Raw genomic sequence first — 16,977 nt, 5'->3', positions numbered from 1 at the left:
CACTGCTTGTTACAAACTGCATTAGTAATGTATCAGTAGATGGCATATGCTGCAGTCAACCGTTGTCCTTAGTGGTCTTCCGTGCAGTACAGTGACTGCAGGGGTCATGTGCAGTACATGTACACTTCACATACAGTGGATGGAGGATGGAGCTGTAAGCACAAAGTTCCACCGCTTTGTGTAGTGGATGGGCCAGGGTACTGCAGCTCAGCTGCTATTCCAGTAAAAGGGATCTGAGCTGTAATATGCCAGTACTAGAAACAAGGTGGCTGACGATGTATGCCTGAAACAGCTGATCAGTGGGGTTCTGGGTGTCGGAACCCAACCAATGTGAGGATAGGTCATCAGTACGTAAGTACCTTAAAACCGCTTTAATGTTGCTAGCAGACTCTGCTCCATTAACAGCTTGGTAAAGCCTGCCCACAGTAACAGTGCCAGCTGCCAGCCAGAACAAATGCATTAACAAAGGAACTAAGGCACTTATTGTGGTCCCTTAATCAGTGCTAACTAGGGTGCTGCATTTATAGTTCTGGCCAGAATCACCCACATTTTCTTTAGACCGACCGCTCAATTACCTCAATTACCTCCAATCCCCCAAGGATCTACCAGTCAGTTTCTGAATGGTAAATCTACCGAGTCACGTCACGTCTATAAGCCAACAAATGTCATCTCATCCATCACTCTTTCTTGTATCTGTCAGGAAGACACATGGTCATTACACAATGGCTGAATAGAGTTCTCCGCAAGCGCCATGTGGCACATAGGAGATTATATGGACATTTACAAGGCACAGACGATAATATCTCTAACTGGAGTGTGTACTCTGTGATTTGCAGACAATACAATCACCTATATACACATCTATATCATGCAGGTGACTGCCTTGTTTGACATCCCCTCCTTATTATATGTCTGCAGTTAATTGGATCCAGTGGAGATAAGTGAAGAAGCTATCTGAATGCAAACAATAACCGGATACTGGAGGAGGAACTCGCATGTATTACCTGCAAACGTGGCTGGGACTGCACATTATGGGGGGAATTTATCATGTAGGTAACATTTGAAGTCAGTTTTGCTTGAATCTGCGTTGTGTGTACTATATTCCACATTTATCAAATGTCTCATGTTTGATAAATTTGTCATCCATACGGCTCCGACGAGGCGAAGTCAGTTATTCCAGAAGTCTTGCGAGGTACAAGTCGGAACTCGGCTTTGGTTCCGACTTGTACCTCGAAACCGAAACTGAGTTCAGATCCAAGTTTTAAAATGGTTTTTCAGTTTAAAAATTCAAATACCGAAGTTATTCACCAAAGTCTCCTGAGACTTCAGGAATAACTAACTTCGCCTCGGAGGCCGTACATTTTAATGCTGTACAGAGATGGCTCTCGGTACAGCATTAATCCAAAGTTTTGAGCCAAGTTATTTTGGATCTAGGATCCAAAGCTCGCTTTGCTCATAACTAGTGATAATCATAGGGAGAGTTGGGTAACAATATGGCCACCATTGCAGCTCCCATGGACATGGTTTATATTTTTAAAATTGCAGGACATTTTAAGCCCCTATTTTCCAACTTTTTTGCATAAGCCCTGTTCATTTATAAAGAATACTCCCTCAACCGAAGGGCTCTAAATCACCAGTAGCTTATACATACCTCCTAACTGTTCCGGATCCAGTGGGACAGTCCCAGATTTCAGTGGCTATCTCGCGGTCCCGGGCAGGGGAGGTATGTCTCCAACCGGTCACATACTGATGAACTATCCTGAGGATATGTCATCAGTATTAAACAATCAGACAACCCCTTTAAGGGACCAGCATGTCACATGCATTTTATGTAGTCCTCGAACACATAGAGATGTTATTTCCTAGTGACGGCTGCACTTTTCAATTATTTTGGAAATGTCAGATGATCTTTTTTTTTTTTTATAGACAATTACAGACAGATCTTTTTATTTTCCCTGCAGTGCTGACATTTCTAAATCTTACCAGGCAGTCAGAGAAAAAGCATAAGGAGTATTGTAGAATCCATCAAATCTCTGAAACATTTCTGACTTTATATAGAAATTGTGAGAGGGAGGATTTTAAAGTGTATTTGTAAAATATTGTGAGCCCTCAGCTGGCAGGATCCTGAAAAATAAAGGTGTTAAACTCTTCAACCCGGTTACAGATGTAGCTGTGCTAAATGAGTCTTTGAACTTTTGCAGATACAAGTTATCTCTGTCACGAGGGTGTCACAACCTATCGCTTACCCTGTTGTGCCTAGGATCAGAAGGTCACAGAGGGTGGCTACGCGCTCAGTTTCTTAAGAGATTGCTCTCTGACCTAGTGGTGAGAATAGATTTCGGTCCAGGTTTTCCTGCTTAGGTTTGCGATCCTTTTTGTCCCATGTAGGAATTTGTAGTTTTTCCTTTCAGCTGTTCTCTGTCAGCCACTTCCAGCTACTATATATTCTACCTACCAGCTTCCCTCATTGCCAGATATAGACCTTCCTTCCAGATCTTCTATTCTGACCTCAGGTGGACATATGTTGCTGTGGAACTGGAGCTTTCGGATCTCTGGTTCACTCCTGTTGTTGTTGTCTCCCTTCGGGGATTGCTTGTGGTGTTTGTGTTGTTTTTCCTTTTCCTGTTGTTACCTTAGGTGTCAGTGGTGAGGACTAGTGCCCCCACCACCCTACTCACTACCTAGGGCTTATTTCAGGGTAAGCCAGGGACGAGGCACGTGAACGGCGTACAGGTAAGCAGCCAGTGCAAGGCAAGCTAGGGGTCACCACTCCTCCCTCTCTCTAGTGGAAGGGTACTCCTCTTCTCTCCCCTCTGCGCCGCACGTCTGTTACCTGCCAACTCAGACGTGATAATCTTCTAATCATAGGATAAGAGATAACTGTCAGATCAGTGGGGGTCCTACTGCTGGGACCCCCATTGATCTTAAGAATGGGGGCCCTGTACCACTTGCAGGCCCCTTGCTGCTCCCCTAAAATGACCGGAGTAGTCAGTCACACATGCACGCGGCCACTCCATTCAGTTCTATGGGAGTTCCGGAAATTGCTGTACTCTGGAACTCCCAATCGAAATGAATGGAGCGGCCGCACACATGTGCCACTCGCTGCCCCTGTCATTTAAGGGGAGCAACAAAGAGCCTGCAGAGTGTACGGGGCCACGGTTCTCGTGATCGTGGAAGTCCCAACAGTAGGACCGCCACTGCTCTGATAACTTGTACCTACCAGAATTCCCCTTTAAGGCTCTGTACACGGCCCAATTTATGTTTGTAAGCAGAGAAGACCATGGCATTTACATGCAGTGAAGTCCTCCACAGTATGGAGATGGTTAATGGCACCGCTAGAACCCAGACTGACTTGTTGATTGCCGGCAGCAGAGCGTGATTACACAGCATGATCAGCTGCCGGCAAATGACGATTTTTGTAACTGCATGAATGATCTATTACCAGAATTTTGCTCTTTTACACCGCCAGATAACTGCTAACGATTGTTTCTATCAAGGCTTGTTAGTGATCATCTGACGGAGAATCGGTCCGTGTAAAGGGCCCTTTAGGTTGCTCTCACACAGTCAGTGATAATGCCTCATTAAATACTTATCCCTTAAACTGTCAGAAATAAACCTTTAAGTCCACATTTGCCAGTCATGCTGCAGAATATTTAACGTGGCAAACCCGGAGAGCCACAGAGAAGTTCACAATGGTAAATCCGCTCAGTGTGCCGTGTCCCACTGCAGAACAGCGATACACTATAAAAATGGTTTAAAATGAATATTTGTATGAAGAATGCATTTCTGTACATGTATGCACTAGGTGTTCATAAGCAATATTCATACCCACCACTAGATGGGGCGGTTGTCACCCTCTCAATATGGTGAGGAGGAGGTTAGTCCAGTTTAGACCAGACCAAACTTGTATCAGAAAGAGTCTAACCAGAAAAGAGAGCAAAAAAAATAATATGGTGTCTGACAGAAAAGCCAAACCTGGATTAGGTGCCAGCCAGGACCAGGCCAGAGGGAACATTGCTGGAAAAGCAGGCCAGAATAAAGAGAGAGGTGCAGAGTACAAGTTCTGTAGAGATAATGGGGGGGTGTCATTTATTCACCTGAAATACGCCTATATTAGGCGTATATCAGGTGCAGGTTGCAGTGCAATGGTTAGCTGCTCAGCAATCTCCGACTTTTCCCCGCTCATGCAAGTTCTAAAAAAGTGGGCGTGGTGTGGGCGGGATAGGTCCGTCTCATTCATCATTAGGTGTACAAAATGGTCTAAATGTAAGCCAGCAAGGAAGCTGGCTTACATTTAGAAGTGGCGCTGGAGATGCTGGCGCCTCTTCATAACTTCGGTGTTCGACGCCCAGTGCAGGGGCTTTATTAAGAATGGCGTCTAAAACTCCAGTCTTAATAAATGACCCTCAAGGTTTCTAAAGAGCACCCACTGGCTCTACAGCATATTTTTTCAGGAGTTTTCTTCTGGTTCCTGGACTACATTAGAGCAGATTAACCATCAGCTGAAGAATATCCACATCCCACAGAGGATACTGTGGATGCGTACATAGATCTCTTGGCTGGATAGCTGATGAATATACCACTTCATGCTGAGAACCGTAACTGATGTGCCTACATGTAATCCTTCAGTAAAGAATCCCTTTTCATTATTATCCTAGTTTAATTATTCTCTGCACTGCACCAATATCCTCAATGACACCAAGGGACCCTGCCTTGCACATCAAAACCACCAACACCAAGGGCACCTCAACAGACACCAAGCAGGAGAACCCCAAAACCAGAGAATGCCCCAAAGGGAGGAACAGGTGAGCCCTTCCTATCACTGCACGATCAAGAGGAGCAACTTATCGAGTGAGTACTATCAGAGGCGGACTGGGAACTTGAAGTGGCCCTGGAAAAAATAAATAAATGCAGCCCCATTTTGTAGGCAGGTCCAAATTTACAGAAGGCAGGGGCAACACAGGTAGAAGAGGACATCAATACCATACTGCAAAATACCATGCCAGCAGAACCAAATAACACAGTGTAGCACAATATACTGCCCCAAAAGTTGGCACTCTGTGGTGCCATCAATAGCTACCATTTTCTGTTTATGGAGTAGGGGGTTTAGGAGGTGAGGTGTGGGCCACAGCAGTTGAATTCAGGAGTGCATGTGCGGTCTCTGGCTGGGTAAATGGGTGCCTGATTCTCACATCGTTAATCCATTTTGAGAGCTCATTATGTAGCTGGTCATCAACAGCGAGGGGGACTTGGGTGGCCCCTGGGATATTGGCCCACCAGTAAATTTCCCTGTAAGATCTATGGCCAATCCGCCCCTAAGTACTATGACCACAATTCTTGCTACTATCTCTCCTCTTCTCTTTCCGTCTCCTGGGCTTGCTGCAGGTGTACTCACCTTTACAATGGTAACGCTTGTCTGGGCCCCCCTCCTTCTCTGCATTGTGGCCTCTAGAGATGATGTGTAGACACATGGGACTGCTGTAATTAGCTGTCACGGTCACGTGTCTAAGGGTGGGTTAACATAATGTTTTTGCCATCCATTTAACATATACGTTGGAAAACAAAGGGTATAAAAGTGCAGCACACAATGTTTTTGTATCCTGCAGGGTCTGGTAAAAACGCAAATGTTAACGTAAGACTAGGTAGGCTTGCCCATCAGGATGCTAAGAAATCTGGGTGACAACCGGTGTGAAACTTTTGATACATACCACTCAAGAGTCTAGCCATTTGCAGGACTGTCTCATGAATTGAGCTGCAAATTGTGTGTCCTATCCTGTCCCTAACATAAAAAGTTGTGTTTGTCATTTTGGTTGGGTTTCCAGCGCAGACAGAGGTGGGACATAAATGTCCAGCTATTTGGGATTTCAATATTGAGAGTCCAGCTTTTCAAGAAACAGATATATCAAGCGAGAATTTAAATCTATACATAAATGTAGAGAGTGAGACACGATGAAGCCCCAATGCCACAGGAAACCGCTGGGCTCCACATCGTCATCATTTCCTCATAAACTATAAATATACAGTAATAGATCCCCTCATAACAAGGTTTGTGAAGGCACTGACCACAAATCACTGATCCCAGCTCTGCTCCGTAATGAAATTATGACAGTTATTGACCTGCCTCTCAGTGTAGAAGTATTACCAGAGAAATACAAGATGTGAAGCCAAGTATATCACCTTCTAGAAATGACTTCCAGGTCAGCTTTTGTCAGATGAGGCGTAAGGGGATTATTCCATGATTAATGTAAAGAAGGAGACTTCATAAAGTACATGACAATCTTAAATCAAGAGCCAGACCCATAGCTCACATGGGTCCAGAGATCTCCACATTTAGTGTTGAGCGAATCAAAGAGCACGAAGTAGACTTCAATCCGAATTGCAGGGAAAAGTTGAATCGCCGCAAAACCGAATTTCCTCATGCTTCATGTTAACAAATCGATTTTTCCCTGAAATGGGTTAAAAAAATAAAAAAATAATACCATACCTTACCTCCAGCGCCATCTTGATTGAAGATCCTGCCAAATCCCGTGCGAGGTGACATATGATGTTATCACAGGCTGCGCAAGACTTCAATCAAGATTGATGACGGACTCTTTACGATCAAAGGGATGAGGTAAGATTTAAATTATTTATTTTTAATTATAGACTTAAATGTTAAAATTAGATGCCGCGATCAGCGGTGAACGTGGCATCCGAGAAGTACAATGACAGGGTGCAGCGTAATTGCCGTTACCTGTCATTGCACCCGCTATTTTTTGGGGTAAAATTCGGCGAAACAGCAAGTCAAATTTTAGAGAACTTTGCTCAACACTATTTACATTAATCGCTCCAATTGTTCTACTAGATTTATTTCAGAGTGGCAGCTCAGAGGCTGTTTTCTATCTCAGAGGCATGTGCCCTTTCTGCTGTAACTATCACAGGTTCTACAGCAGTGCCTCCAAATGGGCAATAAAAAGTGACATTATAAAATCCTCCAGAGGAATGCTCTGCTCTAGCTGTTAGATGAAGTTCTTGAATGGAGGACTCCCCTTTATTAAACAGGGTATTTGTCAAAAGGCTTTTCGAATCAGAAAAGCTCCATTTAAATTGGTTGTCCAGTTTAGAAAACCTGTTTAATATTGGGAGGTCCTCTGTTTAAGATCCTCATCCCTTTGTCACAGTGGAGTATGGTTACAAAGACCGTTCTCTCTATCCCATTTTTTGCACACGTGACCCCCCCAATACTTTTAGTAAGATTTCCCTTTAAGAAACTCATTGCCTGCATGCTCTGGATGCAGGTTATCTTATCTATTGCAGTATTCTCCGGTTGCCATACGCAAAGAGATCCAGGAATTGGCTTCTAATGTAGCTACTTCTGCACCACTTCCAATAAGTTGTGTGTCTGGCATCTTGCCCAGAAAAAAACACTACTTAATTCAGCCGGCGCTCACAGTGCAGCGGATGGTTGTCAGGTTTTGCATTTATCCCCTGTAAAAACTTGTCTCTTTCCTGATGTTGCCCCTTTAAGCAGCCTCAAAACCTAAAACCTCAGCCGCTTATCTATGAGACATACAAAGGTTTTCCCATTTATAAGGAAATGGAGTAGGAAACATATTTTTCAATGTACAGCAGATACGCCATCTGCCTGTTTCAAAGTACAGCGGTGCAGCCAGACAGACCTGGCTGATAACAGAGAGTAATGAAGTCTATTAAAATAGGAAATCTTTCCAAAACCCATTAAACGTAAAGTAATGTGCAGGGCAGTTGAATGCATTCTATTCTTTTATGTTATCAGACTGGCTTAGAGGTGCCACCTACAATACCTCCATAATGATGCCACCCACAAAACCTCCATAATGGTGCCACCCACTAGTAATGAGCAGCACAGGCAATATTCGTATTCGCAATATATCCCCAATTTTTTGCCTAATATTCTAGATCTTCGTGAATTCTGGAAGTGGCGATATTTGCGATAAAAATTTGTCATTAGAATATTCGCGATCAACACAACTGGGGAGTTTCCTATATAGTAAGGGATAGGCAATGTTCCTATTGGTTGCTAGGGATGTTGCTAAGCTCAGACAAAGCTATTGCAGCCCTCTCATTGGCCCAGGAAGCTGGGGAGTTGAGTTTTAGGGTCCAAAGAGACCAGACATGTCGCAGTGAGTCTTCCAGTGAAAGCAGCTTGATTTTTCTACTAAAGATCTTTGTGGAGAGTGTCATGTGCATTGACTGGGTTTGAGGTGGCCCCAACACTGCCCTAGATCCCATGGACACATTGAGGTGTCACCACATGTTGCTGCTTTCCCCAGAGGGGAGGATAAGGCATGGTGCACTCCAATAGGAAATAAATCTAGAGAGTCAGGGTTTTCAGTAAACCAGTGTGTTTGTATACTGGCAGAACTCAAGTGCAAAACAATACAGGCAATTCACTGAGCTGGCTTTTCCAGTCTCCTCCATCGCAGAAGAAGGTTCCATGCTGAGGAAAGGCGTGAGCAAGCTGTCCATATTTCTCTCTCAGAAGGCTGATACCATGGCCAAAGGGCTGGTGGCCCAGGGTCTGTACCACAGTCATTAAATCAGGGTATTCCAGTATCAGCCTCTTCTTCTGGTCACTCATGCAGTCAGGCTGAGTCTCTTTGTCACGACCATGGTAATGGCCGTGACTCCTGAAACGCATGCAGTTGCCTGTGGTCTGGGGTTGTTGTCAATCACAGGTGAGGGCTGAAGTATGTTGCCTCACCTGTGGTTGCCATTAGGTATGTGGCAGTAGAGCAGCTGGAGCTGGTTGCTAGGCTGCTCGCTGTCATTGCATGCGGTTGTACCTGGCAACCTGTCTATGTAGGTGTGCCTTGTGTTTGTTTGTTTAGCACGTTCCCTTTATGTGGCTGTCTTCCCTTCCCTGGTGTGGAAGGGTTAATTCCCTTCCTAGTGTGTGAGAACTGGGTGTAGGTGTGGCTACATGGGCTATTTAGCCTCAGTTGAGAGCAGAAGTCTGAGGGGTACTTCAGCCATGGTCTGCTGGAGTCATCCTCCTACTTATATACCATCTGCCAGTGGGGGCCACCCTTGTGGTCATAAATTTAAGTTTATGTATAAGTTTATGTCACATGTGATGTTATGAAGGTGTGTTTTTGGTATGCTTGTTTATTGCAGCTTATGGTCCTGGGTTCCTGTGTGATGTGTGGTGTGTGCTGTGTCCGTGTGTGTTCTTTGGACAGTAGCGCTTCTGCATGGGCTCCAGGCTTTGTGTCTGTTGCAGGTAGGTGCTATACTTGTTGCATTTACCTGCCATTGCCATAAGTTGTTTATGTTTCCCCTTTATTGTAGCCTGGCCTGTGAGACTCGTGTTCCTCCGTGCCTAGGAGGAACAGGTCGTCATACCCTGCTCCTAGTTGAGGGCCACCCTGAGGGCTAGTAGGGACTTCAAGGTTCCAGAGTATGAGCCCTCCCACCATCAGGGTCAGCTCATACAGCTAGGAGTCAGGGTCAGAGTTAGGGATTTGTTAGGAGGTGACCTGCTCCCTGATCTCTGTCCTGGCCTTGCAGCGACTAACATCTTTGTCATCGCACGGCTGAGGGTTTTCCCCATCCTTAGCCGTGACACTCTTCTACTATACACTGCTCTCTCTTTTCAGACACTTATGGGCTCTGACTGTTATACTTTTATACAGTTTCTTACTGACCTAGAACCTTCCAGTAGAAGGGGTGAAGCTGGAGAAACACAGCCTAACAGAGACAATGTTGCAATTCACGAATGCCATAGACGTGTGTTGTGTCCCAATACAAGTCAATGGGAATAACTAAGCAGTTTTGAAGATGTAAACAACCATCTGCCAGAACTGAACCAGATGGTTAAAAGTTCACTATGTCTGTTTTTTTCCCTGCAAAACTTAGCACGCATAGTCACTTATGACAGTAATGGAAAAGTGCTAGCTTCTCAGTATACAGACTGAAAAGTCCCAAAGTATCTTAGTATTAGCTGGCTGTGCATGAACACTTTCCATAATGGAGTGCAGATAGATATATTGCAATAACAGTGCAAATTAGAATTTTTGGTGGATTGGATGCGGATCCATTCACTTCAATGAGGACGCAAAAGATGCAGACAGCACACCATGTGCTGTCTGCATCTGTATGTCCGTTGCTTGGCCCCGCAAAAAATATACTTCTCCATATTGTGGAAAAGTATAGGACAGTTCTACACAGGGAAGGACGTACTGTTCCGCAAAATGCGGTACGCTACAGCTGGTATCTGTGTTCTGCGGATTTGCAATTTGCGAACCACAAAAACGGCAACTGCTATGTGCATGAGACCTAAACATATAAAATGCAGTTCAACAATCTAAAACAGTATAAGTATAAACAACGGGATAAATCAAAGTGAAAGTTAACCCTTCAAAGTACAAAAAAGTAGTGAGATGATGGCTTTGCATAGCAACAATAGGGACATCCAGACTCCAAAGCAATCTTGCTACAGTGTACTAGGAGAGGAACATGGCCATGTAGGCGCTAAGATCTTTCACTATAAAGTTACATTTATGAATGTCATGGTATGGTGTATCACTGTTGCTCTCAAACAATCAGAATTTTCTGTATGCGTGTTTTAAAAGCTTTACCTAGCTGCTCTGTGATTGGCTGCCAGGAGCAACAATGCTTTTTTCTTGAAGACCATATCTGATTAGTTGTATCCAGTGATGATGAAGCATCCTTGGCTAAACATCTATTCTGCTCGAGCATCTCGATGCTCGGCACATAGCGGTACTCAGCCGAGTATCGCATGTGCTCGAGTGCCATGCTCGAGCCTCCTACCCGCACATTTCGTGGCTGCTGCGCAGCCAATAAACGTGCGGGTAAGTGCTGCCCTAACTGTAATGCCAGTAGCCATGTTGGCTACTGGCATTACAGTGATTGGCTCGCCGAAATGCGTCATCGGGTGCTATATAGCACCTGATGACGTGTCTTCTGCTCATTCTAAGTCAAGGAGAGCTGAGCATAGGAAGGGACAGAGAGTGTAGTGAGTGTAATTGAATATTGTTTTGTACAAAAAGATTTCAGAGACCCAAAAGTCCTTGCGTGTGACAGCGGCAATATATGTTTGTAGCGCAACCTGCGCTAAATTGCTCAGTGTTAGTGAGAGCTGTGCATAGGAAGGGACAGACAGTGTAGGGAGAGTAATAGGAAGATTTTTATACAAAAAATTTTTACAAAAAAAGTCCTTTTAAGGACTATTGTGTGTAACAGCAGCAATATATATTTTTAGCACATCCTGCGCTAAATACCATGTAATAGGCCGCTGCGCTACACCGCTCCTGTGCGCATCCAAAAAATATCTGTGATATCCAGTGTACTTTTTCCGTAGACGGTGTCCGCTGCGGACAGTTAAACTATCCATGCCACATCTCCAGTGTAAAGTGTGCACATCCCTAAAATATCTGTGACATCAGGTGTACTTTTTTTATAGACGGTGTCCACTGCAGACAGTGAGATTAGCTGCGCCACATCTCCTGTGTAAAGTGTGCGTATCCCTAAAATATCAGTGACAGCGGTCAGCTAAGTAGCAGGCACTCAACCATAATGTTTTAGCGGATCAGCTCAGCAGCAGGCCCTCGCATATAATGTTTTAGAGGTTCAGCTCACTTTCAGGACCTCACCTACAATCTTTTAGCGGGTCAGCCCACCAGCAGGCCCTCACCTAACTATACCTAATAGTTAATTTGCGCGCATGTTGCCTTGCTTGGATCTGGTAGCCATAGCTGTTTCTCAGGCTCCCTCTCAGGAATCGAACACTGATCCCCCCTTACCCGTGGTCACCGGGGTTGGCACGGAAAATAACATTGAAAGTTGATAGGGCAGACATTCGAATGGATTGTCACGTGGACGTGCGATCAGCCCCAGGTTATCACCAAAGGGGCAGCAGGCCCGAGCCCATAATGTTTTAGATGGTCAGATCAGCAGGCGCTTGCTCCAAATGTTTTGAGGGTCACCATCAGGCCATCAATCATAAATTTTCAAGGGTGTGTATGATGCCCTCCTTTATGGGTAACAAAGGGTGTATTGCAGTGCAGTAATGTTTCCTAACAATTATTCCTCTGAATCCTCTACAATCGATTTTATCTTCGGTTTTGTGCATAATATTGAGTCTGTAAAAGTGGCGTACTACTCGGACAACATCGTTCCCAGCAGCGACCTGGGTGTCCAAGATGCACCCAGACATCCTCCGCATGCTGTTACCGAACCATTTTGGTGATGTTTCCATCAATTTCTGACCTTTTCCTATGAACCAGGAACCCTCCCCTCTGCAGAGCAGGGGGTGCCTGGTTTAATGGTTGGGTTCTCCCATTGGCTGAGCACCCGAGCATCCCGATGTGTTTGGCCCGAGCACTATGGTGCTCGATCTAAACTACTGTAGTTGTATCTTCTCTTTTGACACATAATTAGCGGATAGTTTAGTATGCAGTGCTGCAGAATTAGATCATTGCTGCTGATTAATTTATACCAATCTTACTATGATTGTAATTTGCCATATTAGAACTTCAGATTAGTCCCTTGTAATAATTATGGCTGCCAGCAGAATTGTGATGCCAACCCCAAAATGATCAGGATCATCTTCTGGATTAAAATGTCTATTGACATCAGTGTCTACATTCATACTAAGTGGAGGTTAAAGTTATATAAGTAGCAGAGCTTATTAAGTTTTTTTATTCTTTTGGGCAGCTTTTTTGTGCAGTCTGGCAAAAACAGGTTGGCTGCACCCCCATAGCTATGCACCTTTCACTTGAAAGTAAAGAATTTACTGGAGGACCGACATCCATGCAATGTACAGACAGCCCATTGATGTGGCAGGTCACCAGTGATTCTTCATCTTCCCAGTCCAATGATGGCACTGCATGGAACTTAACACTTTTTACTGGGTTCTGTAACTTACCATACCACTCAGTTGGAGACCTTTCTATCAAAAATGAATAGCCCAAAGTGGACAACCCTTTGAGATTATATTTAGACCATAGTCCTCAGTAGTATTCACACTATGACATAGCTTGACTCATGGGGACTTTACTCTACACAAACAATTAGGCAATAACACAATCCTTTCCTAACTGATCCAATCTATGGTTTAGAGTTAAAACAAAGATACACCACTTTTGCAGAGCAAAAAAGTCACAAACTGCACTTTGTGACTTTTTAAACACAACTGAAGCATAAATTAGGAGCAGCATCAAGCAGTGCGCCCGGTATTCATAGCTATGTTTTTTAATAAATTTTAAAAAAAAACGCTATGTTTTTAAATACCCCTTAACATTCCTAGAATCAAGAAATGTAAAAATATAATCGCCCTGAAAAAAGAGGTAACAAAAACAATAGGCAACCAATACTTATCCCACCATCTCTCATAGGAACAAAGGCAGGAGGAAAACCCAGTGGTACTAAAATGCTAACACATGAGCTTAAGGAATTTTGGATGCTCTGAATAGTTCATGAGTGATGCAGGAGGTGAGGAAAGTTGATCTCACCACTAGCACCAGATTTCTGATCTTTTCATCAAGATCATAAATCAAGACCATACACAATAGATTAATGTCAGTGGACATGACCACAATCATCTACTGACAGTCTAATATGTTTTGGGGCCTCCCCTTGGAAACAGTTATCATGCATGTTAATGGGCAGGTTAAGGAGATAGATATTGACTGAAGAAGTGAAGGTCAGAGGGCTAAGCCGTCAGCTAAATGAGTAGAGGTCAGAAGAGATAGCTGTTAACTGAACTGAGTTGAGGTAAAGGGAGGGAGCTAATATAGTATAGAGCAGGGATGCCCAACCTGTGGCCCTCCAGCTGTTGAAAAACTACAACTCCCAGCATGCCCAGACAGTCTACAGCTATCAGCCTACAGCAGGGTATGATGGAAGTTGTAGTTTTACAACATCTGGAGGGCTGAAGGTTGAGCATCCCTGGTATAGAGTATAGGCCCAGACTCCATGGATATACAGTTGCTGTCAGTCAAATGAGTAGAGGTTGGGAGAGATTTCTGTTGACCACATCAGTAGTAGTCAAGGTAGATAATTGATGGCCAAAAGAGTGGAAGTGGGTTGAAATGACTAAACGATTGGGGGTCAGGGACGAAAACTGTTGACAATGGGTGGAGATCGGGGAAGATAGCTGTCAACTGCAAGTGTAGGTCAGGCTGTTGACTGAATAAATGGAAGACGGTAAAAAAGCTGTCGATCAGAGAAGCAGACATCAGGAGAGACAGCTTTTGACTGAAGAAGTGATAGTCAGGAAGCTAGATGTTGGCCAAGCAAGTGCAGGTCAAGGTGCTGTTTGTCAAATGAATGGAGACTGGACAAATACAGTTCATAGGAAATGGCTGTGAAGATAGGGAAATAGTTGTTGATTGAAAAAGTAAAAATGGGGAGGGGCAGCTGTTGGAAAAATGAGCTAAAGTTGGGAAAGATAGCTGTTGGACAATAAGTGTAAGTCAGGGATTTATTGTTGACTGATTAAGTGGAGGTAGGGGATGATAGCTGTCAACCAAACCAATGACTAACCAATTATGTTCATAGTGCCCCAGTCACACCCTCTCCTTTTTTTCAGGATATTCTGGCTCCTTTATAAAACTTCAGGCACATTTTTATAAAAGCAAAAAACAATTTATCTTTGTCTTGTCATCCTATAAAGTAGTTTCAGGTGCGGGATCTTGTCTAGCAGATGTCGCTTGCTGTTGAATATAAATCATGGTGACTGTACTGTTATATGTAATCAGTCTCCTGACTTGGATTTGATTACATTTGTTTGGTTCTTTGTGCGGTTATATTGTTATTATTGTTGTGGTAGAGAGCATGTTTATTCTAAATTATGGAGACTGCTGTGGAACACATGCAAGGTCATACCTCTCTATGAAAGGATATGATTGGATAGGGACCTCACATATGAATGTTATTGCGAAATATAAATATTCAGGTAAATTGCCAACAGAAATGAAAACATACTATAAACCAGTAATCTGATCTCCAGAAGTTCTCAGTGTATGACGGGAAGATACCCCTCCTTCCTGGTATGCACCCTTCTGTAGCCTGGATGTCTTTTACCCATTCTTTCCAGAACAGCAGAAATCATCTTCACCCTGTAGGTCCTCTCTTTTTACATTTTAGGACTTAAGGCCACCTCTTCCACTAAACAGTAGAATACCTTAAAGCGCTTGTTCGTTTTGCACAGTCCCTTGTTGGTGAAAGGGTCCACTAACAATAATTTAAAGGTCATACACATAAGAGTATTGTTGGCTGAAACTACTGTTTTTGACATGGTCAGGTAACAATTTAATGTCTATGGGAAGCTCTCAACTCTCCCCTGCCTGATAATGTTGAGGGAAATAAAAATTAAGCAAGTTGAATAGTTTTGTTCCCTCGCCAGAGAAGCCACTGCCAGAGGAGTCTTCCCCTTTTTCTCCCATTGAAAACACCTACATAAACAGTTAAGGGTGTATGTGCATGGGAGGTAAGCAGAGATAGCGGTCAGAAGAACATGCGTTCAGTCAACAGCTAGTGAAGGTGTATGGGTTCCTTTGGACCTCTAATCATTAGCCGTAACAGCAAGTATTCAAGTTCCCTACAGTGCCCCCACAGGAAAAAAAAGTATTACACAACTTCTATTGAAAACAGTGGGCTATCTTTGTAAAATATGGACATGTCCAATCCTCCAGAGTGAGCGAGTGCTCTTTGCAGTTACTCTCCTCTCTGGCTGATTCATGATGGTCACAATCTATTGACAGATTATTCATATAGTGCACACCATGAATGGACTTGGAAACCTCTAATGGGTAAATTCAGTTAAATATAAAAATCTACTCACTTGCTTTCGGGAACTCACTGTATTTTTGTTGCCTTTGCATGAAAGCTTGATGGAATTGTAGGGCTTCCCATAGTGTTTGGAACTCATTCTGCTCAGATCCTGAGGGTTAGAAGGTAATGGGTTCATAAACAAGATCCGTGCTATCAAGCCATAAAGAACTGTGGCCAGGATCAGTGGTATCACATAGAAAATAGTGAAGTCGAAAAAGTAGATAGGAGTATACAAGTTTCTGGACACCCTGTAGCCACAATTGACTTGAACCCCATCCGCAAACTTAACTTCAGTGATGTCGACTAGAAAGAACCACATGACACAGTACATGGAGGTGAAGAGCCACACAAAGCCTATGATCTTCTTGGCTCTAGATACAGTGCAGATAAACTGAGCTTTTATTGAATGGCAGATAGCTATGTACCTCTCCACGGTGAAGGCAGTGATGGAACAAGCTGAGATGTTGATGCCAAGATACTGTAGATAGGTTATGACCAGGCAGCCAACATAGCCATAAACCCAAGAAGCAACCACTTCTGAAATATTGGGTAGTCCTGCAGCAAGTAGGACAATAAGGTCAGCAATAGCCAAGCTGACTAGGTAACAGTTTGTTGGGGTCATCATGTGTTTGGTTCTTAGAACAACCAACACTACCATGATATTTCCAGCTATGCCAACTCCACAGATGAGAAGAACAAGGAAGATGGTGACTACCTGGACTTCTAAGGCATTCTGAGGCATATTGTCCAGAGTGTGGTTGATCCCGGTGGCATTCATCCCATCTAACGATAGTGTGTAATTATCCATGGTTCTATCTTACAAGGTCTTTCTTGGAGACTGGGTTGATGTTAAGAAATATGTAAGCTTAAAGCAGGAGACTTCGATCAGATCCAAGTATTCTATGCAAAAACACAATCATTGTATTACCCACATGGTAGTGCTTAAGCTGGCTTATTCATATATTACTAGATCAGTAGTTTATTCTTTTCAGTTATCAGCTATTCAGGCTCTCATGTTTTTCCGTGGGATGACCCATCCATCCCCATGATCACTTCCTTATTTCTAAGAAATACCAGAAACCTTAAATTAGTTAATCAGCATATAAAATTGTCTATGGAGTCTTAAAGAGTTTATCTTCTTTACTCTTTCAGATCCCCATG

The 16,977-nt window shown here is 43.6% G+C and overlaps 1 protein-coding gene across 1 annotated transcript in view; it reads right to left on the bottom strand.

The window, feature by feature from the left end:
* Positions 1-16,624, bottom strand: part of LOC122941784 (thyrotropin-releasing hormone receptor-like) — a 136,867-nt gene extending 120,243 nt beyond the window's left edge. The window contains exon 1 of the mRNA XM_044299221.1: positions 15,827-16,624. Within this exon, the coding sequence (XP_044155156.1) occupies positions 15,827-16,624 (798 nt within the window). The remainder of the gene's footprint in view (positions 1-15,826) is intronic.
* Positions 16,625-16,977: the final 353 nt, after the last annotated feature.

Source organism: Bufo gargarizans, chromosome 6 (assembly GCF_014858855.1).
Source record: "Bufo gargarizans isolate SCDJY-AF-19 chromosome 6, ASM1485885v1, whole genome shotgun sequence".
NCBI classification, from domain to species: domain Eukaryota; kingdom Metazoa; phylum Chordata; class Amphibia; order Anura; family Bufonidae; genus Bufo; species Bufo gargarizans.
The sequence above is the reverse complement of the archived record's forward strand: the minus strand, read 5'-3'. Positions and strand labels throughout refer to the sequence as shown.